The sequence below is a fragment of the Sciurus vulgaris genome (assembly GCF_902686455.1).
Source record: "Sciurus vulgaris genome assembly, chromosome: 12".
In the NCBI taxonomy this organism is placed as follows: domain Eukaryota; kingdom Metazoa; phylum Chordata; class Mammalia; order Rodentia; family Sciuridae; genus Sciurus; species Sciurus vulgaris.
Window position 1 is genome coordinate 60,999,932 of NC_136473.1, and position 23,257 is coordinate 61,023,188.

Sequence of the window (23,257 nt, forward strand, 5' to 3'; positions counted from 1 at the left end):
TTGTAAGTTCATACTTCACAGAACCGTAGTAAATTTTCGCATGGATAATATTTCAATCAGGATGCACAAATCAGTAACAACTAATATGTTAATCTTTTTTCAGACAGGACAAATGTTCACTTAACTGTCATGAAGAAATGATGCGCGCCAATTTGGACTATTCAATTTTAACATATATTCACAACTATTTCGTGCATCCTAATCTTGTACCAAAGACAGTCTACTAAGAAATGATTTTTAAGTAATACTGGCACAAATTTTTTAAGTTTCACATAATGGGTTGAACCCTGCTGTTTGGGGAAAAATTTTGGCATAAAATCAGTAATGATTATGCAATGAAATATGATTAATTAAACTCTTCTAACATTTGAAGACAAAATGTGAAAGACCCATACACAGGTAGCAGACTGAACTACCTAGAGCACTCTAGAAAAATGTCTTGGGACTGAGTGTGTTTCTATATATTTTGTTGCTGACTACAAAATTTCATTCCAGATAATAAATGAGAATTCTCATTAAATTCGTGTTCTGAACCACTAATGACTCCACTGAATTTATAGGTGCTCCACTTGAATCACAGGGAAATAGTTTTGATAGTGCCTCTCTCTAAAACATCTTTTAAAAGCCTCCAGTACTAATTTTTCATCAGGTAAGAATACTGTGTTTATGACCCAAAGTTACAGGTTCAAAGTTAGCTTTGATCTGTTCCCTAAGGGTAGGGGACCTTGCTTTTACCTAACCTTTACCATTTGTTTCAAAGTCTCTCATGTACCTACCTAGGGGGCCTGGGTGACACACTAATGCAGCGTCAGCACAAATTTGTCTGTTTTACTGGAATAGCAATTCAAACTACATGTTCTGTCATTTCAAAAGTTGTGTTCATCCAAATAATTTTAAATACATTTGGAGGAGTTAAATATTTAAAACTATTTCTGTGTAATCAGGATTTGTAGGTTCTAGGTACATGTTTGGAACAATATCAATGGCAGAAAAAGATCCAATTTAATAAGGCATTCAGACAGTCCCTTGGAAATCAGTGAACTGAAGTCAAAATTCAATTATTCATGGTAACTGGAGGCAAAGACTTATCAACTAGCCTGCATAAATAATTGAAAAACATTATTCTAAGCAATTTCTTCTTAAAGGAAATCTTTCAAAGAAAATACAAAAAATAAGCACATGGATTATATACTGTCCTCTAAGGTGCTAACAGTGTCTGTGACTAAGGTCATATTGGATAAGGTAAGTAAATAAAGTAGGAACAAAGAAAAAAAGTCCAAACAAAACAAAAACAAAATACCCAAACAATGCATAAGCTAGCTCATCATTCCATCAGAGCTAACATTTAGCTTTATAGAAACAAATTCTGTTCTTAATATTATTCTCTTCCAAGCATAACCAGCCTTAATTCTACTAAAAAAAATTTTATAATGAAAGGAACTTTGCAATATATATAGCAGGTACATGTATATATACATATATGTATGTGTGTGTGTGTGTGTGTGTATATATATATATATATATATATAAAGCAACTAACTAGGCACCGTATCTTGATTGTTAATTTCATTAAAAAATCATAATTAAACTAACGCTGACACCTAGTGGCAAGAAAGAACATCTTTCTTTTATAATGCTACCTGAAATGTACCTTTTGAAATCAAACCAATAAATCTAAAACTATAGACACTTCTAAATTCCCACAAAAGATTATCCATTTAATGTATTTAAGAATTATTCATTAACCTGAAGTAAAGAAAAAATTTCTCCATTACAAAACAAAAACAAAAAACCTTATGTGCAGATGTAAAATGCTACAAAATCCTTGAGTGGGGGTAGGAGTTGGTATCAAAGGGACTCCTTAAGAAAAATCTGTTTGAAATTACAAATTTGTAACCTTAAAGGACCAAAAGCAAGAACTGCTTAAAAATTAAGCATACAGATGAATATATCACTTGAAAGAGATAACTTATTAATAAATTGTGGAATGTGTTTAACTCTTGTCCTCTAAGAAAGGCTGTCCCTCCCCCCTTAAGAATGTTCTAACTTTAAAACAGTAAAACGCCCAACAAATAAGCTAACAAAACCCACAGTTTTCCTCTACACTTATAATGAAACACAACTGTGAATACTCAAAGCTTCACAGAGCCATTGTCTGGGTGAATAGCTCAATTCAATCAAATGTTATGTCCAATTTCCAGACACCATGTGCACATAGTGTAAATATGGATCAAACACCAGTCTTTGTAAAAATCTAAAGAAATATTTAAGATTCTAAACAAAATTCTAGGATGAAATGTTTTGAAAATCAGGTACAATGAATTTTAAAATATCTATTTTCAACTGAAGAAATTTTCCATCCTGCAGAATGGCATGGTTGTACTGCTGTGTTGACTAGGAAAAAATTGGCAATCAATGTGAATATTTACAAGCTTTCTTTTAAAAATACTATTTCCTTTAAAAATGCAATTATAACCAATTTCAAACTGGAGGCCTAAGCCTAAAATATGGCATATTGATTAATAAGAAATGCTTATACACAGCACATTTACAAAATGTCTTTGTCCTCTTAAAAACAATCCCGAGCAGATTTAGCTTCTACACAGAATCGGCTTGCAATCACTTCAAAATGTCCACCTCTTCAATTTTCTGACCACTTAAAGATAAATTCACTGAAAGGAAGCAAAATATCTGACTGAATTAAGACAGTCATTAAATCTTCAGTCAAACCACTGGGTGAAGTAAAATTCCAATGGCAAATTTTTGTTTTAAAATATCTTGGACAGAACAACCGCGATTTTAAAGTATAAATAAACCTCTCGTAAAGCTGGCGGCATAAAGCACTACTCAAAAAATGAATTGCAAAAGAGGGGGTAAAAAAACTGTCAAAGGGCAAGTTACTTCACTACAGATGGGAAGTGTCAGGGCGAGGAAGGGCCAGAATGGTCATTTCCCAGGGCTCTAGTTTAATGGTCAACTAGGGCGTTTGGATTAAAGCCACAGAAACACGTTCCAGTTTTTCACAATCTCTACCGGGGTTTAGGGAGAATCGACGACCCCTTCTTCATCTTCGACTGGGAAGCTTTGAGTGACTGGGGGAACAATACGTTATTCTTGCAAGACAAACCAAGTCTGGCTGGGATCAGCCCACTTTTGAGTTCTGAACGCCAACCAGGGCCAGGAGCTGGAAGGCGGTATACCAGACAGGAAACAAGACCCCTGGGGGTCCACGTACGGGCAAGGTAGGTGGAAAACCCAACTCCTCTTCACCCGCGGGCCCTCTTTCAGACTAGGGGCAAAGGGACCTCCAAAGCCAAGTTCTCTCCGGAGGTATCCCCCGACCCCGCAGCCACCGCGCAATCAGGAACTAGCCCACTCCCGCTGACCGACGCCAAGGGACAGTTCGAGACGGGAGGGGAGCGCTCCAAGATCTGGCACCGGCTGGGGCTCGTGGAGGGCTCCCTCCCAGGGAACGCACTCCCTTCGCCTTCCCTCCCCAGAACTCGGACCGGAGGAGAGGGCGACGGGATCCAAAGGGGGCCTCACCAGGCGAAGCTGGCTAATTTCGTCGTAGGACATAAAGCTGAGGATGTTCTCGATGGCTACGATGGGCAGCGCCACCAGCGTGTTGTTTTGGGGCAGCTGGTCCGGAGCCAGCGCCGGCACTGGGGGTGCCTGGGACCCCGGCTGCGGAGGCTGGGGCGGAGGCGGTGGGAGCTGTCGCTGAGCAGAGCCGGCGGCCGAAGAGGAGCCGCCGTCGCCGTGGCCGCCGCCTCCTTCCTCAGCCATCCGCTCCTCCGACGCCGCCGCCATCTTGGGAGTTTGATTCCTTCCCCCACTGTAAGGGGAACGGGGATACTTCCGGCGCGTCACTTCCTCCTCCTGCTACCACGGGGAGGGGGAGCCTAAAGCAGAAGGAGGAGCTGTGGACTGACAGGCGGAAGGATTGCACGCTTGGTGTTTGTTCAAATGGAAATGAGGAAAGATCTGGAAAACCTCAAGAAAAGTGGTCGCCATAGACCTTTTATCTAAGATTGGAAACCACTTGAAGGCAAGGGAACCCTGTCTATTAAGATGGACTTCACTGGTACAGTTTTCTTGAACTTCCTGACAGAGGATAATAAAAATAATGTTCCTTTAGTAAATGTAGATGGAATGATGTTAGAAATTACCATTTTCCAAGAATCATAGTAATAATTGATTTAGGCAAACAAAAAAAGAATAAAATTATCGGTAAAACTACAACATAGATGAGCCTTAAAAAATGTTAAGTGAAAGAAGACAAGCACAAAGGACCATATATTGTATAAGTTCATTGATAGGAAGTAGCTGAAGACAAAGTAGATTGGTATTTGCCACAGGCCTGGAGAAGTATGGAAGGGGAACAACTGTTAATAGGAGCCCAGTTTCTTTTTGGACAGAATGGAATTATATAGTGGTGATGGTTGTACAACTTGTGAATATACTACAAACACTGAATTATATAATTTAACATATTGAGTTTTTATTATACGCGAATTATATTCCAGTGAAACAATTGATTGGCTAGACTCATCAAAAGATGCTAAAACTAGAAGGAAAAGTGATAAGGAACATAATATTTAGAGTCTCAATATAACTCTCCATACATTATATATTAATTACAAAGATGAAAAACGTTTACAATGAAGAAATTTAATAGACATTGTAATAGGAAAATGATCAAGACTAGTATCAAGTTGTGGGAGGAACTGACATTATGTTCCTCTTAACGTATGAAAATGGCACAATATAATGTAATATTTCTGAACAATAATGCATAATCTGCATTTGAGGTAGAAAAGTCTAGATTACTGGCTCATGCTCTTCAAAAAAGAGTCATGAAACACAAAGACTGAAAAATTGTCCCAGATTAAAAGGATATAGCAATTAAATCCATGGGTGATCTTGGATTGGTTCCTGGTATGGGGGAAATGGCTATAAAGAACATTATGTCAATTGGCAATATTTTAATATTTAGATAATAACATTTTAATCATCAGATTTTCTGATTTGGGCCTGGCACAGTGATCCATGCCTGTAACCTCTGCCATTTAATCAGACCTTGTCTCAAAAATATAAAGGGCTGGGGATGTAGCTCAGTGCTAGAGTACCCCTGAGTTCAGCCCACAATATTGAAAAAAAAAATGATTTGGATCATCATATTGTGGTTTTTTTAAGACATTGTCCTTATTCCTAGGAAATACATATTGAAGTATCAAGGAAAAAAAAGGAAATGTCTCAATTTACTCTCAAATGGTTCAAATAGGAAGGAATTAATAAAGCAAGTATGGCAGATGTTAATAATTTGTGAACTTGGATGCAGAGCAAATGAGAGTCCTTACATTATTTTTTTATTATTTTAGCATTAAAAAATTTGAAGCTTGCTTAATATTTTCATAACTCTGTATTCTCATAATATCCTGTGACAAAGGTAAAGGTACCTAAATCACTAAATCCTGAAGTTTTCTGTTCCTCGATTCTATGTCTTCATCTTAAAGTTTCAAATTGTCCTTTCTTTTCCAGCTTTGTTTTGGAATCTAATTGTTGTACAGTAGATATGGAAACTGCAGAAAAAGCTAAGCATGACTAAGGATTAAGGGAAAGCCAATGTGGGAATAACTGAAGTGAGGAAATTTTGGAAGTATTGGTTGTAGTGAGCTTGTTAGTATTGGAATCCTTTGCCTATTCCCTGGGCATGTAAACAATTAGTCATTTTACCTGTTCTTGTTGCAAAACCTTTGAACTTATTTGTGTGTGTGTGTGTGTGTGTGAGTATGCTGCCGGGGACTGGGAATTCAGTCCAGGGGTGCTCTACCACTGAGCTATGCCCCCAGTCCTTTTTTATTTTTATTTTGAGACAGGGTCTCACTAGGTTTCTTAAGTCTTTACCCTTGAACTTGCCATCCTCCTTCCTCAGTCTTCCCAGTAGCTGGGATCACAGCTTCTTCCACCATACTCCACTGAACTTAATTCTTTGATTCTCCTACGCTGGGGTTTTTATTAGTTCATTTTCCATTGCTGTAAAAAAGTCCCGAGGTTGAATAATGTATAAAGAAAAGAATTTTATTTGGCTTACAGTTTTGGAGGCCAAAGGTCCAAGACAGGGTTACCTTATTGATTCAACCTCTGGTGAGGGCCCCTTGTCTGTGTCACATGGTGAATGTCATCATGGTAGGAACACTTGGGAGAGGGAGACAGAACTGATGAGACAGGAAACCAAAAAGCAGGGAGGAACTCTTGATCTTTCTTTAAATTTTTATTTATTTTTTATTTATTCTAATTAGTTATACATGACACAGAATGCATTTCGATTCATTGTACACAGGTCTTTATCTGTTTATGACAACCCACACTCCTAAAAACTAACTGGGATCTCCTGAGAACTACTTAATCCCTTTCAAGGGTAGTGTGCCCAATGGCCTAATCACCTTCCAGTAGGCTCCACTTCTTAAAGTTTCCACCACCTCCCAACATCACCGCAAGGAGGATCAAACTTCCAATACAGGAATCCTTGGTGAATACACTCAAACCATACCAAACTATAGCACAGTGGTTTTGCATTCAATATGTGCTTTATGTCTAATTGTTCCGGAGGTGTTTCAACATTTATAATGTGTTAGTTTTATCTCCCCTAATAGATTGTAATTTCACCTTTCTACTTAGGTTATTGTTATCTCTTCAGAGAACCAATTACATTTATTCTAAATTGGATTCATTTCTACCTTGTTTTATTAAAGTTAGATGCTTTCTTGATAGATAGATTGAACTAGAATTTCTATAAATGGAATCATGCTTTAAATAGATTATGGGAGCTCTCAATTAAAGAAGTCCTTTTAAATGTGAATCATTATTATCTAATTTAATTCATCTACTTTGTAAATCTAGTCATTACATGCACTTGTTTGTTTGAAGTGGTCTTATGAAAAAGCATTCCTATTCTCTTATCTCTCCATGTGTGGCCAACTAGTTAGCATCCAGATCGGTTAATCTAAATAACAGAGTACAACTATGGGAACAATTTAAACCAGTTCTTGCCAGTTAGCTCATTCAAATTTTTCTGTGTTTATATATACTGGATTACTACCCTTGTATTTCCTACACTTTTTTAATAAAGAGAATTTCAAAGCAAATTGCTGCTTTGTTTCGGTTATTAAAACCAATGCTTGTTTTAGATATGTTTTCCAACTAAAACAAATATTTCTAACTATAATAAATATTTGAGCCTTTAGGAGGAGTTCTGCGTTCCAACTGTAGTTTTATGCCAGCAAACTACAGCAAGGCAGTGGTTTCAAGTATGGGTTGGACACATACTTCTTAAGATCTATGTGTTTCTAGTTTCACTTTGGTAAAAGAGAATACTATTGTCTTTCTTCTTTTATCTCAGTTGATATGAAGGTGAACTGAGGCAGCAAAGTGGTAGAGTCTTCAGTTCCTCTGATTAAAGGTGTTAAAGCCAATATACTGTAATGCAATACTATGTCATCCTGGCCCCCTCTTATCCTTCTGCTTCCTGATCCAGGTGTGTGTTGAGGGCCGGACATGGTTGGGTATGATGTGAGACGATCTAACTTATTCAATGGCACCTCTACAGGAAGATGAGCTTTATATATGTATAAACCAGACTTTTTTTCTATTTATTAGCAGATTTGTAATATATTCAGAAAGAATGAATGTTGAGCTCATATCCTAAATAATAAGAGGCTTAGAGTTTCTGTGGATTATGGTTACCTGTATTTTGAAAGACCCATTTTTTGACCAGATGAGAAGTTTCCTATCGTGGCTAATGTCTAAATATATATATATATATATATATATATATATGCCTTTGAACTCTAAATTCACCCTGTTGTCTGCTTTGTGAAAATACATTTGGGCACTTTAACTATTTTCTCTTTATTAGTTATCATAGTGTTAAGCCATGTAAGTAGAGGGCTCTGGAGAGACAATGTAGGAAGGAACGATCTTGCTTCCTATTTCCTATATGCTTGCCTGGCAGGCTTTGACAGCACATGGGCATGTGGGCAGTTTCTCAGACAGTACCTCCTGCACTGCATGGCAGTCAGCAATAGCCACCGGCCAGCAACTGCCCCAGCATCTCCTTCTCCCTTGCATGTTTTTGTAGTGAAGTGCCTTTGGGGAGACACCTCCGCATGAAGTTTTCCTTGAGGTACTGGAGGACAAATTTCCAGCGAATTCTGCCAGTATACTGCTACAGTGACTTCTCTGCCATCTAGTGGTGTCCTCCAACAAGGTCTGGGACTTAGCCCTGGGGGAATCTCTTCCTGGGGTGTTGTATCCCAGCTTAAAGGATATGGCTGCTCCTCCTTATATTTGCTCTTTCTATCTTCTTCAGAGTCTCTTCTTATTAGTCCAACCCTCATTGCTTCAATCCTTTGCTATAGTTAATAAATCTTAACAGTAAGTTTTCCTGGTTCAAATTACTGTATTATTTCTTTCTCCTGATTGGACCTAGACTGATTGAGTAGTAAAACCTTTTTTCTTTTAAGCAAAGAAAATCTTGAGAACTCTGTGGAACAGACAAATGCAGCTCTTTTCCAGGTGGAAGTCCCAACCCTCACCTCATTCATTTTTTTTTTTTTTTTTTTCCCCTCCCGAGGCTGCTTCTCAAAACCCCAGGGCTCTACAAAACACTTGAAATTTGTTGCTGTGGACAACTGGGAGCCATTTAGTGGAAAAGGTTGATCAGTGCTATGTTTGAGAAAAATCATTCTAGTAATGATGGAAAGACTAGATTGGAGGGCAGAGTTGTTGATTAGGGATACCAGTTAGGAAGTTAGTATATAGTACTCAAAAGAAAAATAAGACTTTGGACCTGGATTAGAACAGAATGAAAAAGAGGGATGGATGGAGTGCTTAAAAATGTTAAAAATGGGGTGTGTGTACCTCAGTGGTAGAGCTTGTACTTAACATGCATGCATGAGTCTCTGGGTCCAGTCCCAACACACACACACACACACACACACACACACACACACACACACACACATTAAAATGGATGGAACTAAAAGAAACTGGCAATGTTTAATACTGACTGGATATTGAGGATAAGATATTAGAGGAAGATAAAGCTGATACTGCTATAGAAACTGAGCAGTGGGATAACTCGATGTTGCCACTAATGGAGGTGAGGGTTGCAGAGAAAGGAGCCGATAGGGTGTGGGAGCAAAAAAAAATGAGCTTGATTTTGGGCATGTTGGGATTAAGTGCTTATGAGGCATCTGTTTAAATAGAATTAAAGTAATAGCTCCAATTTATTGAATGTTTACTTTATCAGTCCATTTTGTACTGCTGTAATGGGATACCTGAGATTAGGTAATTTGTGAAGAACAGACTTATTTCCTACAGTGCTAAGAACATTTTCATGGAGGATAGTGAAAGATGACAAATTGACAGATCCAGGGCATTTGGATATTTGAATCTCAATATCCCAATTTAGTCTCAGATCAACTTGGCATGATCTGCTCCTGTTTCCTATTGCTAAAGGTTGGTATTTCTTGACATTGTGGAAACTTGTAGAAGCCTCTGGAGTGCTTGTTTAAAATTATGGTTTTCAGGCCCTACTCAAGATCTACCATGTCAGAAACTCTGAGAATCTCTGTTATAAATAAACTCCAAGCCTGTTCCTTAGGCATTCTACAGCATCTGATTTTCAGTTTTCATATGTTCTTCACCTCCCCCACAACTAGTGAGGAAGCAGCTGTTTCTAGGTTGCATAATTTTATACTCAAGTTCATAGTAACATCAGAACTCAGATTTTCTGAGTAGTTAACTAATAGTTAACTCTTTAAGAGCTTTTTGTTTAGACCATTTTCTTCTTGGTTTCAGGCATTGGCTTCTACTTCAGTGATTTTTACAAAGCTTTGTGGGGATAAATAAGTATAAAGTTTTTGAATAAATAAATGTTTGGGTTTTTTTCTCCTTAAATTTGCATTTGTACTTCTTGAGAACTTGAACTTGACTCATTTGTCTTTGTTTTACTCAAGTATGTAGCATGGGGCATTGGCATAGTTGATGCTTCCAAATATCTAGTGAATCAGCTAAAGTGATGATGATGCACAGTGGGGCATGTTTGGATCTATTAGTCAGTGGTCTGGAATGGGGATGGGTGTTCAGCAGTGGAAGATGCAGCAGCAGCACCTGCCATCTTCAGGGTTCAGGCAGTGATAGAGGAGCTGTCAGCAGTGGGAGCCACAGATGATCTACAGTCTGAAAGATATTATTCCCCAAGTCAAATTCCAATTGACACAGCTTCAGGATCACCTTTGTTTCTGATTTAATACCCATTAGACATTACTGCCTGTGGAGTTTTTGATAAAAATCTCGGTCCTGGAGATAATAAGTCATCTCATTAAAAACTGCTCTATTTTTTTTCTGCTTTCATCTAAATGTGACATCAGGGTTTGGGGTTCTAAGCCATAAACAATAAACCAAAATGACTCTGCAGCTTGAAAATGAAGATAAGCCAGCAAACAGCATTTCCAGTGTCTTTCCTGTCCTTTGGTCATTGTCCTGTACCCACTGGAGGGAGCTTGTTTTAGGACATCAGTATTGTAAGCAGGTGCAATGGGAGCACACCAGAGTCAGATTAGGGTGTGAGGGCAGAGTCAAGTAAAGCCAATTCATCATATGTCACAATAGCAGATGCTAAGAGCTGAAGGGTGGATTGCAGAACTGGAGCTATGGAATGAGACAAGTGATAGGAGAAAATGAAATGACAAGGGCTGCAGACCTGGAGGTGTCTGAAATATTTCTGAATGAATAATGGGGGTCTGAAGTAACAATTGTAGTTCAGATGTAAATGTAGCTTAGAAAAGGGAGGCCAGGAAAGATGGGCTTTTAAAGAACTAGATGCATGCCTTCCTGCCCAGGTTCTGAGCTTCTTTAGACATTGTAGTCTCTGAAAGAAATAAGCAATTGTCACCTTTAAAAATAAAATTTGTATTCTTACCTACTTCCTTCTTCAATTATTGCCCTCTCCCCAAAGTATCATTGCAATCACTTTAATGCTGCTTAAAAAATTAGTTTCCTTCTCTCTGTCTCCAAGTTGCATAAACAATATCTTGGTCTACTCTCTACCTGTAATTCCCTGAATAACCTAAGTCAGGCTCCAGATTTCTTTTCTGTTACCATGTATTACTTGAGAACTTTGCTACCTTGTGAACTCCTGCAAGAAATAAGTTGAGGCTCTTTAATAAGAGGGAATAAGAAGGAATGAGAAACATATACTTATGGGAGCAAATCAATTGGTGGACTGAAAATTACATAGACTCTTTCAAGTCACAATGACGTCATTTGCTGCCCTAAATTAGTGGTTGCTAACTCAGCTGTGCTTATTAAAAATAAAGATTCTTGGGTACCTCCCTGGAGATTTAGATTCAGTGGATCTGGCTGGGGTGGGTACAGGGAACCCATCTTGAACGTCAAGAAATTCTTAGGTACCAAAAGTTCTGGAAAACTGTCTTCAAGTTGAATAATGGCCTCCAGGTCTGAGAAGATACATCATTTTCTTTGGTACAAGATTTTTCTTATAAAAATTTATGAATCAGCGTGAAAGAAAAATTTAAAAACATAAGTTCCCTATTCTCCTGCCATGCTAATATAGATGTTTCTTTTCTCTGCAATTCTTTATATGCTATACTTATATTTTACATATTTGTAATATAAAAATTTGTTATGGTGAGATCACAATAAATCACCGAGTCCATCTTAAAGCAGGAGATGGAACCATCTTTATTCACCAGGTGGCAAGGTGGAGGGGTAGGCTGCAAGTTTGCACCTTCGACCCCTCCAGGGGTTAGAGTACACCTTTTATACCATAAGTAAAGCAGATCAGTACATTAATCATAAGTGGTTGTTGCTATGATTAAAGAATGGTTACTAATATCTAGATAATTCTGACAGGGTACATTGTCTAGGAAAAATAGGAACCAAAAAGAGAACAATTTTACACTGTATAAGAATTGCCATTTTGTGTTGCCAAACATGCTATGCTAAGAGGCAGTGTGTTCCCATGGGAGAAGCATTTCCTACATGTCAGAGTCTCAGGGTAAAATGGAGTCTGTTTGGTCATTGCCCATATAGCCTGGTCCATAACAAGTTCAGATTGTTTTTTTAAATATAACATACCAGAAACATTTTTCCCTTGATATCATTTAAGGTTGGTGACTTAGTCCTTTCAGGCTATTCTAACTAACATACCATAAACTGGATGGTTTATAAACAACAAAAACTTGTTGCTTATAGTTCCAGAGACTGAAAAGTCCAAGATCAAGATGTCAGCAGATTCAGTGTCTGGGGAGAGCTTATTCCATTTCATGGATGATGCCTTCTCACACAGTGAAAGGGACAAATACATTATCTTGGGCCTCTTTTTTCTTTCTTTCTCTCTTTCTTTTTGTTGCAGGAGGACATAATACCTTTATTTTATTTTTATGTAGTGCTGAGGATTGAACCCAGGGCCTCATGCATCATGCATGCCAGGCAAGAGCGGAGCCACAACCCCAGACCCCTTGGGCCTCTTTTATAAGGGTATTAATCCTGCTCATGAGGGCTCCACCCTTGTGACCTAATTACCTCTTAAAGCCCCAACTCTTTTTTTTTTTTTTTTTTTTTTGCAGTTCTGGGGATCGAACCCAAGGCAAGCACTCTACCAACTGAGCTGTCCCCCCAGCCCAAAGCCCCAACTCTTAATACTTTGAAGATTAGATTACATATAACTTTTAAAGGGACCCAAACATTCAGACCATGGCAGTTGGTAGTTATAAAGTTGACCTACATTGTTGTTTTTCATTTCCTCCTCTTGGAATATTTTGTTGAGAATATTCTGTAGCGCAGGCTTTCTATTTGTAAATTCTTTTAACTTTTGTTTATCATGGAAGGATTTTATTTCATCTTCAAATCTGAAGGTTAGTTTTGCTGGGTATAGGATTCTTGGTTGACATCCATTTTCTTTCAGAGCTTGAAATTTGTTGTTCCAGGCCCTTCTAGCTTTTAGAGTCTGGGCTGAGAAATATGCTGATATCTGTATTGGTTTCCCCCTGCATGTAATCTGATACTTTTCTCTTGCAGCTTCAAAATCCTATCTTTATTTTGTATGTTAGGCATTTTCATTATAATGTGCCTTGGTGTGGATCTGTTGTGATTTGGTAACTATAATGTTAAATGTCTATAACTTGCCCATCCATTTACCAAGTGTTGAACACAGAGGTTGTTTTTAATTTTTTGTTATAGTATAGATGATGTAATAAACAGTTTTCACCTTATAGCTTTTACTGTAAACCTTTTCCAGTAATTCCTCAGACATGATATTAATGAATCAGAGTTTGAACAATTTAAGGTCAAAGTGGTTAATATTGGAACATAAAATATTTCATCAAATTGGTTAACTAGTTTCATTTTTGTCATTTGTTTCTCCTTCTTTCCTTCCTTCCTTCCTTCCTTCCTTCCTTCCTTCCTTCCCTCCTTCCTTCCTTCCTTTTGTACTGGGAATTGAATCCAGTGGTACTACCACTGAGCTACATTCCCAGCTCTATTTATTTTTCTTTTGAGACAGGGTCTTGCTAGGTTGCTGAGGCTGGCCTCAGACTCGCCATTCTCCTGCCTCAGCCTCCCAAGTAGCTGGGATTACAGGTGTATACCACAGCACCCAGCAATTAGCTTCACTTAAAATGCTTGCAAAGTTTCCATAATAAATCTCCTCCATCTCCTTATATTTAAAAGTGCATTTTCCTTTATTTATGTAATAGTTATTTTGTGAGTACCTCATATAAAAATTACTAAGCAGTTCTAGTCAAGGGACAATAATGAGCAAGAGATGAATTCTTATGAAACTCATTGTGGAACAAAACAGTAAATAACTGTACAAATGAAATGAGGTAATTTTAGATAATAATGACATAGAATGTGACAAGATGCATGTGAAGTGTAACTCAGATTGAATGGTCTTGGAGGGTGGTAATGAAGAGGTAAGGTTGCACTGTGGCCAGAATAACAAAGAAGGGGCTAGCCAGTGAAGACTGTGTTAGTTAAGGTTTTCCAGAGACACAGAACCAAGAAAATGTATATAGATAGACATATAGGCATGTGTATGAGTATGAATAAACAATGTATGTATCTCAGTGTGCATGAATAAATTTATATATGTATATATTTTTTTAAATAAAGAGTTGAATCACATGTTTGTGGAGGCTGAGAAGCCCCAAGATTGATAATTTGCAAACTGGAGCCTCAGGAGAGTTGATGGGATAGTCCCAGTTCAAGCGTGATGGCTGAGAACCAGGAGAGTCAATGGTTTAAGTTTTAGTCTGAAAACTGGCTGACTTAAGACCCAAGAAAAGCCAATGTTTCCACCCAAAACCAAAGCGAGGAAAAGAGCAATATCCCAGTTCAAGCAGTCAGGCACAAGGGGTTCCCTCTTAACTCAGCCTAGTTCTATTCAGGTCTTCAATTGACTAAGTGAGGCCCACCAACCTGAGGGATGGTAATTTGCTTTGTTCACTCTACCAATTCAGGTTTACCCCCCAAATACTCATAGACACACCCAGGATAATGTTTGGCCAAAATCTGCAGAAGCTGACACAAAATTAACTATCTCAAGTCTACTCCTTGTCAACTTGACACCCATTCACATCTCCTTAAACCTAATGTCCAAAGAAAGACAATAAAAAGATTACAGTTCTACCTAGCATGATGAGCTATCCTGCACTCATGCGCTAATTCCTTCCCCAGAGAAAGAGGTAAAGTTCTTGAGTGATGGTCACTGTTCTGCTTAATATTATGTAACTTATCCATCTCACCCCAATTAGAATGGCGATTATCAAAAATACAAGCAACAGGTGTTGGCGAGGATGTGGGGAGAAAGGTACACTCATACATTGCTGGTGGGGCTGCAAATTAGTGCAGCCACTCTGGAAAGCAGTGTGGAGATTCCTTAGAAAACTTGGAATGGACCCTCCATTTGACCCAGCTATCCCACTCCTTGGCCTATACCCAAAGGACCTAAAATCAGCATACTACAGAGATACAGCCACATCAATGTTCATAGCTGCTCAATTCACAATAGCCAGACTATGGAACCAACCTAGATGCCCTTCAATTGATGAGTGGATAAAGAAACTGTGGTATATATACACAATGGAATATTACTCAGCCATAAAGAATGACAAAATTATGGCATTTGCAGGCAAATGGATGAAATTGGAGAATATCATGCTAAGTGAGATGAGCCAATCTCAAAAAGCCAAGGGACGAATGATATCGCTAATAAGTGGAGGATGACACATAAGGGGGGGAGGGAAGGGTTAATGTTAGGGTTAGAGTTAGGGTTAGGGAGGGGGGCAAGTATGGAGGAAGAAAGTACTGTATAGAGGGTAAAGAGGGGTGGGAGGGGTGGGGGGAAGGGAAAAAATAACAGAATGAATCAAACAACATTACTGTCTGTGGATTTATGATTACACAAATGGTATGCCTTTGCGCCATGTACAAACAGAGAGGCAACATGTATCCCATTTGTTTACAATAAAATAAAAAAATATATATATACCTTAAGGAAGTTGTTCAAAGCTTCTTGTACATTTGAAGATGGTATTTTTCCAAACAGAGTAGCAGCCATCTTTTTCTCAATCCAGCTGAGTTTTGAGATCTGCAAATACAGAACAACATTGCTCTCAGAAAGTTGTCCACCTTTTGAATGGTTAATCTCTCCTCAGTTATATGTGTGTATATACATGCATGCATATATAATTATATATAAATAAAAATACTTATAAATAATACAAAAAAAATATTATGTAACTTAAATACTATGATGTAAAATTAACCGTACTTAAATACTGTGATCTAAGTGTCATTAAGTTAAAGCCTCCTACGTTACGTGATAAGTAAGAGAGGAAAAAAGAGAAAAAAATATTTGTATGATAAATATATATGCACAGTGTATTCATAAAAAGAAGAAATATTCATGACAATTTCATTTTGTGTTTCTGTAATGGGTCATGTGGTTGTAGGTGGTATTACTAGCTTCGTGTACTGCTCAGTGTGTACTCCCTCTGCCTTGCAAGTACCTCAGCTGGTCATGGTTCTTTACCTGACAAAGTGACCCAGACCCTCATTCCTTAAGAATCTGGGCTATTTGTGGCCCTGACTGGGTTGGGTGCTACAGTGTTTCATTGACCTCAGTCACAGGGTATAGTAGTACTAAGAGATGCCCTGAGGGGTCCCTGTATTTCATATATGTTCTCTTTGACCTCCATTGTGGAGTAGTAGTCCAATTTCCTCTTGGTAGTAGAATCCGTCAGTCACCTCAGCCAACACCATAACTCTCTTCTTTGCCCACTGATTCAGAGGCCTGAGGAGTCCACCGTGGCCAGGGGCAGTTTTTAACTCCCATTTCAATGGACGTTTTACCTCTTGGTGAAACTAAGACCTTTAGGCCAGGAGAGTATAAGGTAGTGGGAACAGAGAGGAAAAAATTTTGCTTGTATCACTAGAGGTAATAGAGAGTGCCACTTCCTTTCTGCCGCCTGACTCCTGGGCCTCTGAATCCTGGCTATGGGGAAAACAGAACCATACTCTGGATGATGGTGCAGGCCATATATAGCCTTCTGGAGAACCTTGCCCCTGCTCTGCAAGGTATTTGCACCTAACTGATGCTGTAACTGGGACTTCAAAAGGCCATCCTACCCTTTCATCAATTTATGTGCCTCAGGATGATAGGGTTTATGGTAAGATGAGTGAATTCTGTGAGTGTGGGCACATGACCACATTCCATTTACTGTAACGTGAGTTCCTTGATCGGAGGCAATGCTATGTGGAATATCATGATGACGGTAAGACATTCTGTAAGCCCATAGATTGTAGATTTGGCAGAGGCATTGCATGTAGCAAAGGGAAATTCATATTCAGTGTGTCTCTTCCAATGAAAAAAAAAACACTGTCCACCTCCATGATGGAAGTGGTCCAACATAATCAACCTTCCACCAGGCCACTCGCTGGTCACCCTGGGAAATGGTGCCATTTCAGAGATTCAGTGTTGTTTCTGCTGCTGGCAAATTGGGCACTCAGCAGTGACTATAACCAGGACAGCCGTGGCGAATGAAGTCCATAACTTGCTGAATTCAGGCATGACTTCCACCCCTGCTGACGTACATACTTTGTTCATGAGCCCACTGAGTAATGACAGGGGTGACTGGGAAAAGAGACCAACTGGTGGCCTGGTGATCAACCTGTCGTCTTGGTTATTAACATTTCCTCTGTTGAGGTTACTTTTTGGTGAACGTTCACATGGAACACAATATCTCCACTGTTTTTTGTTTTTTTTTTGTCCATTCAGAAAAGTCTATCCACATAACTCTTTCCCAATATTCCTTGTCACCAATTTTCTAATCATGTTCCTGCCAAATCCTTGATCAACTAGCCAAATCATTGATTACAGCCTATGAATCATTACATAATAATATGTGTAGCCATTTCTTCTTTAGCATTGTACAGCCATGCATATGACTTGAAGTTCTGCATCTTCCTTCACCTCTGTCCTTCAGGGATGTCCTAGAAAGGGGCTATACTGCTGGAGCTTTCCACTTATTCATGCAGAACCAGATGTAAACTAGGCCTGAGTTTTACCTTTCTCTGCTTACTGACCTTAGGGAACTCCCCACGAGGTCCTAGGTGCAGGCTAGAGAAGGCAACATAGTAGGAGTGGGGACATAGACATTTGGACCACTGAATCTTCAAAAGACCATTCAACTTCATGGCCCTGTCAAACTGACACCTAACATTAACATCACAGGCAAAGGGAAACTACAAATACAATGGCCCTGGACCCAGACTGAACTTGGAGATTCTGTAAGAAAGCTAGTAGCTTCATGAAGGTAGGAAGGAATGTAATAGGCAGGGGATAGGTCAATAGATCACGTAGGGTTCCTTAAGTCAGGTAAGACATCTGATTTTATTCTAAAGTTTCCAGGAAGCTGCTCTAGTCTTTTTTTTTTTTTTTTTTTTTTTTTTTGTACTGGGGATTGGACCCAGGGGTGCTTTACCACTTAACTGTATTCTGTTGGGGTCCTTTCTGACACATTTTGCGTGGAGGAGAAAGGGTTAACTGCCAGAGGAGGATGTTGGCAGTTTTTCTATCTATTACCCCAAAACCTTATCTACTCAATGAACACACAATGAGAAAGGGGGTGTGACGGTCCAGGCCATACCACCTCTGGCCTCTTTATGACAACAACTTGCCCAACTTCCTTTATTTATAACATACAGGTAAAGGAGGCAAGGACTGGGAGACACTTCTTATGTGATGGACAGGATAGGGTGGAGTTAGGAGAGCCATTCCCTTACAGGGAAAATTCCAGAAGGAGACAGGGAACCACTCCCATGCAGTGCCACATGCTTCCCAGCAGTTCCTAGAAACCAGGCCTGTGTCACATGGCTCAACCTAGTCTGACTCTGCTAAATAAGGACAGCTGTCCACAATATTCCAAGTACTTTTTATATTTTACTTTGAGACAAAGTCTTACTAGATTTATTAGAGCCTTGCTAAGTTACTGAGACTGGCCTTGAACTTGTAATCTTCATGCCTCAGCCTCCTGAGTCAATGAAGTTACACGTATGTGCCACTGCACCCAGCTACTGTAGTCTTTTTAGCAGGGAATAAAAATGTTCTGATTTGAAAAGGTCACCAGGTTTGTGTAGATATTGAATTGGAAGAGGATTAGATGATGTGAGTAGACTAGTCAAGTGGCTATTTTAATAATTCAGGGCAGGGATAATGTTAGTTTGAACTAGGATGGTGGCAGTGGAAATATAAAGAATAGATGGATTAAGGTTGTATTCTGGAGATAGATCTGAAAGGATAGATGGATTGAATGTGGGAGATGAGGTAAAGAGTGGATTTAAAGCTGATTCCTAGGTTTTTGAGCAGCAGGTGAATGATTGAGGCCATTTAATGAGAAAAAAAGACTAAGGGATGGACAGGTTTCAGCAGAGTGAAAGAAATTGAGAGTTGCATTTTAGTCATGTCAATTTTAAGATTGATTCCAGGCTTGAAAGGAAAGAAAAATGGACTTATTAAATCATTGGGCAAAAGTATATTGATCATTTTCAACATCCCAGGTATTGCTCTAGATTCTTGGGATACATCAGTGACCAAAACGTAAAAAATAAATAAATTTTTAGTTAGGAGAAAAAAAAAAAAAAAAAAAAACCCAAAAGTATAATATGTAAGATGGTGATGATAACTATAAAGAGGAAAAACGTAGGATCAAGTGATAAGACTGATAGGGAATGCTATTTTATAGGGCAGTCGGTGATGGCCTCTCTGATGAGGTCTTAGGATATTTGGGAGAAGGTCAATTGGAGGCAAAGGAATAAGTCAAAGCAGAAGTGTGCTTGGTATTTTAAAAAAACAGTAAAGAGTTCTAGCGGCGTGGGAGGCTGAGGCAGGAGGATTGAAAGTTTAAGGCTGGCCTCAACAACTTAGCAAGATCCTGTCTCAAAATAAAAAATTTTGAGCCCTTGGGTTCAGTCCTTGCTACCCCCAAACAAAACAAAACAAACAAACATCACAGAGGAGAGAGTGTGGCGGGAGCCTTGTGAGTGAGGAGGGTAAGAGTAAAAGCAAGATGCAGGCATGTGTGTGTGTGGAGAGGGGAGAATATGTGTACCTGGGGAGAGGGCTGGGAACAGACCGTGGAGGGTCCTAGAGGCTGTGTAAGCACTTTGGAATTTATTCCATGTAATAAAGGAAACTGTTCTCAGGGTTTTAAGCAGAGGAGACACATAAGCATCGTATGTAGTTGAAGATAAAGAAATTATAGATAAAATAAAGAGAGGTGTAGGGAACATTCCTCAAGCTTATCTGTCAGCAGTCACTGACACCATGGTCTAAGTAAGCCAAATAGTCTGAACAGAGAAACTGATGTGATGGTAAAGACTCGCCATGGAATGAAGGACTTTGCAGTTGCTGAGGCTGAGTTTGAGCTGAGGGAAGGCCTCGTTCTGTCAAGCATCCCAGCAAGCTGTGATGTGAGCTCTCCTGCACTGCCTTGCCTCATGATGTGTGCAGGAGCTTGCCATTCCCCCAGTGCTTTGTCTCAGACCTGTTGCTGGGCAGAATTGCTTAGGCATGGTTGGTTTGTTTACACTACCTCGACCCTTGACCTATAGTTCACCTATAGGCTGACTCTGTTATACTTTAACGAGCGTTAACCTGATTGGATAATGTGCCTATATATGTCCTGTGCAACCCTAAATAAAATTAGATCCGTGCCTTCAGAGCTCGATCTCCGATGCCTGAGTAAGCGCACTGGGTAAGGTAGGCAATGTAGGCATCCTTCATCCTCACCCTCAGCGAACCCCATCTCCGAACATCTACAGAGAGGAATCAAATATTTTAAGGAATCAGAGACTTTAAGATCTGCACAAATGAAAGAATGAAGTTGACACTTCCTGAGGTAGGGACCCGAGGAGGAGTGATTTTGGGGGTGAAGGATACCACAATCTCTGTTTTTAACATGTTACATTTCCTTTTGAAATAAATGATATGGGGGTATAATTTGCATGTAACAAAATGCATACATTTTAATTGTGGAGTGTGATATGTGACATTAAACATAAATGCTCCTGCCACCCAAGTCAAGATAGAGAACACTTCTGTGGCCCCCAAAGTGTCTCTTATGCTCCTTTCCAGTTGATCTCCATTTCCCACCCCCTGTCCCAAGCAACCACTTAATAGTCATTCCATCACCCTGGATTAGATTCATTTGTCCTAGAGGATTGTATAAATGGAATCATAAGCACTGGAAGAATAAAAACCGAATTAGACAGTCTGCTGTCTAGTTCAATTTTTTCAACTTTTAAGTGTATTTCTTTCTTTGATAATGATAGAAATCTTAGGTCCTAAGAGGCTGAGTGTATTCCTAGACATAGTTTCTTACGACTTTGAGAATCACCCTTTCTCCATATTCTCTGCAGCCAATAATATTTTGTTCAGCACTACTTTCATAAGTTTTGACAATGAAAATAAGCATTTTCCTTTTTCCCAGTGCAAAATATTATAACATTTCCAGAGTTCACTTCTCTAGGTTCAGGGAAGTCCCCTCATGTGGGGAGGGCAATAATCCTTACCCTTGAGCCAGGCACAGTGGCTCATGCTGGTAATCCCAGAAGCTTGGGAGGCTGAGGCAGGAAGATTGTGGGTTCAAAGCCAGCCTCAGTCACATAGTGAGGTCCTAAGCACTTTAGTGAGACCCTGTCTCTAAATATACATATATATATGTATATATATATATATATATACATATATATATGTATATATATATATATATACATATATATATATATATGGACTGGGGATGTGGCTCAGTGGTTTAGCACCCCTAGGTTCCATTTCCAATACTAACAACAACAATAAAAAACTTACCTTTGAGAAACACTTGTCTAGTCTAATAATCACATGCAGATCAGAGGGCTAACCATTCCTACCAATTTGCTAAAGAGCATTCTGGGAAGAAGTTGGGTAGTGTTTTGCCTCATCCTGCCCCACTGTAAGTGCTTTGCCTTTTATGGATACCAAACATTTAACGATCACAGACCAAGCAATTACTCATGTCTTTGTTTTATATCCCTTGGCTTCCTGATATTATTTTTAACTGTTCTTCCATAATCATATAATAGCTTCATTTATAAGGTCATTGGGATCCAGGAAATAATGAGCATTCAAATAAGTTGGCCAGAGACTTCAAATAGCTGCACGGGGAAGGACACTCCCTAGCTCGACTGTTGAGGATAGTGTTGGAGGATTAAGAATTCACAGCAAAGAAATTAAAAAGAATCTTACTGCAACTGCAAAAGGAAAAGATATACACTGGACTCTAGTGTATCCTAAGAGCACATTTAAAACTTGACTGGCAGGATCACAGAATATAGGGCACAAATCTATGGATGGGGAATTAGTTGTCAATATGAAGGAAGCAATTTATTTATTTAGGGCACTATGTCCTCTTTTCCTTCCCTCTCCTCTCAGTCTTCATGAGAACCCAAATTGTAAGAGTGATTTTGTATTTGATCTTCGCTTTCAGCTCTGCATTCAGTCTTTTCACCCATGATCTACTGACAGAAGAGAAGGTACCAGAGAGTTGGAGGAATTAAAAAAGTTATTTTGAGAAATTAAAAGAAAAAAAAAAAAAGAAGAGGCTAGGCATTTCATCCATGTTTCTAGTTAATCTGTGCCTGAGTTGAGCCATCAGCAGAAAGCTGAGAAGCACTATTTAGCTTCCTCTGTCTGTGATGGTTCAGAACTACATTACAAGTATTTCCTTTGTGAGAGCCTACAGGAACATTCTTCCCTTCGGCTTCAAGTAGGAATGATTATTCCTGTACTGTGCAACTAATTGCTTTCATCTTTTGAGATTACTGCGGATTATGTAAAATTGACTATAGATATTTTTTTCTTTGTCCTGAAACTTTGAACATTTGGAGTTAAATTTGTGGCTTTCATTGTTACCCAATGAAAAAGACTTTATAGCTTTCAAATGAAAGCTTGTTCCAAGCTTCATTCTATTTTTTTCTCTACCTTTATATTCTCTACATTCCGATTTACTCACTTGGTTTTATTTTGATTATACAGTATTGTGGGGTATTGTAGAATAATTTGATGCTTTGTAACATCTTTGTAAATGATGTCACATAAATAAATAGTTAAAAACTTGAGGGGGAGCAACTCTTTTTAATAAGAATGTGGGCCATTAATTTGTTTAACGGGCAATTCACTTTTGATAGTTTGAGTTTTTATTGGAGGAATGTATGGTAGTGTTTTAACGCATTGGTTGTGTTCTGGGGATTGAGGGTTCAAATCTTCACTCTATTAATTTCCTACTTAAGCTAAATGAAGCCATTTAATTCTGTGCCTCAGTTTCTTTATCTGCAAAGGATTAATAAAGATAACTCCTTCACAGAATTACTGTGAGAATTAAATGAGAGACTATATACAAAATACTTAGAATCACGCCTGGCACACTGTCTAAAATGAATATTGTTAGCTTTTAAGATTTATGGCCAAGCAATTCCAACTTTGTTTCTAAGACAAGAAGTTCAGATAGGTAGTAGTTTTCTCCTAAACACATCCATTTCATTTCAGCCTGACTAGAGGAGATACATTTTTTAATCTTCTGGGTTCTCTGTGTTCAGAATATCACTGACTTTAGGTCATAATGTAGTC

General features: G+C 38.8%; 1 protein-coding gene across 1 annotated transcript in view; it reads right to left on the bottom strand.

The window, feature by feature from the left end:
* Positions 1 to 7,135, bottom strand: part of FBXO28 (F-box protein 28) — a 34,602-nt gene extending 27,467 nt beyond the window's left edge. Inside the window, exon 1 of the mRNA XM_079106706.1 lies at positions 3,547 to 7,135. Within this exon, the coding sequence (XP_078962832.1) occupies positions 3,547 to 3,813 (267 nt within the window). The 5' untranslated portion in view covers positions 3,814 to 7,135. The remainder of the gene's footprint in view (positions 1 to 3,546) is intronic.
* Positions 7,136 to 23,257: the final 16,122 nt, after the last annotated feature.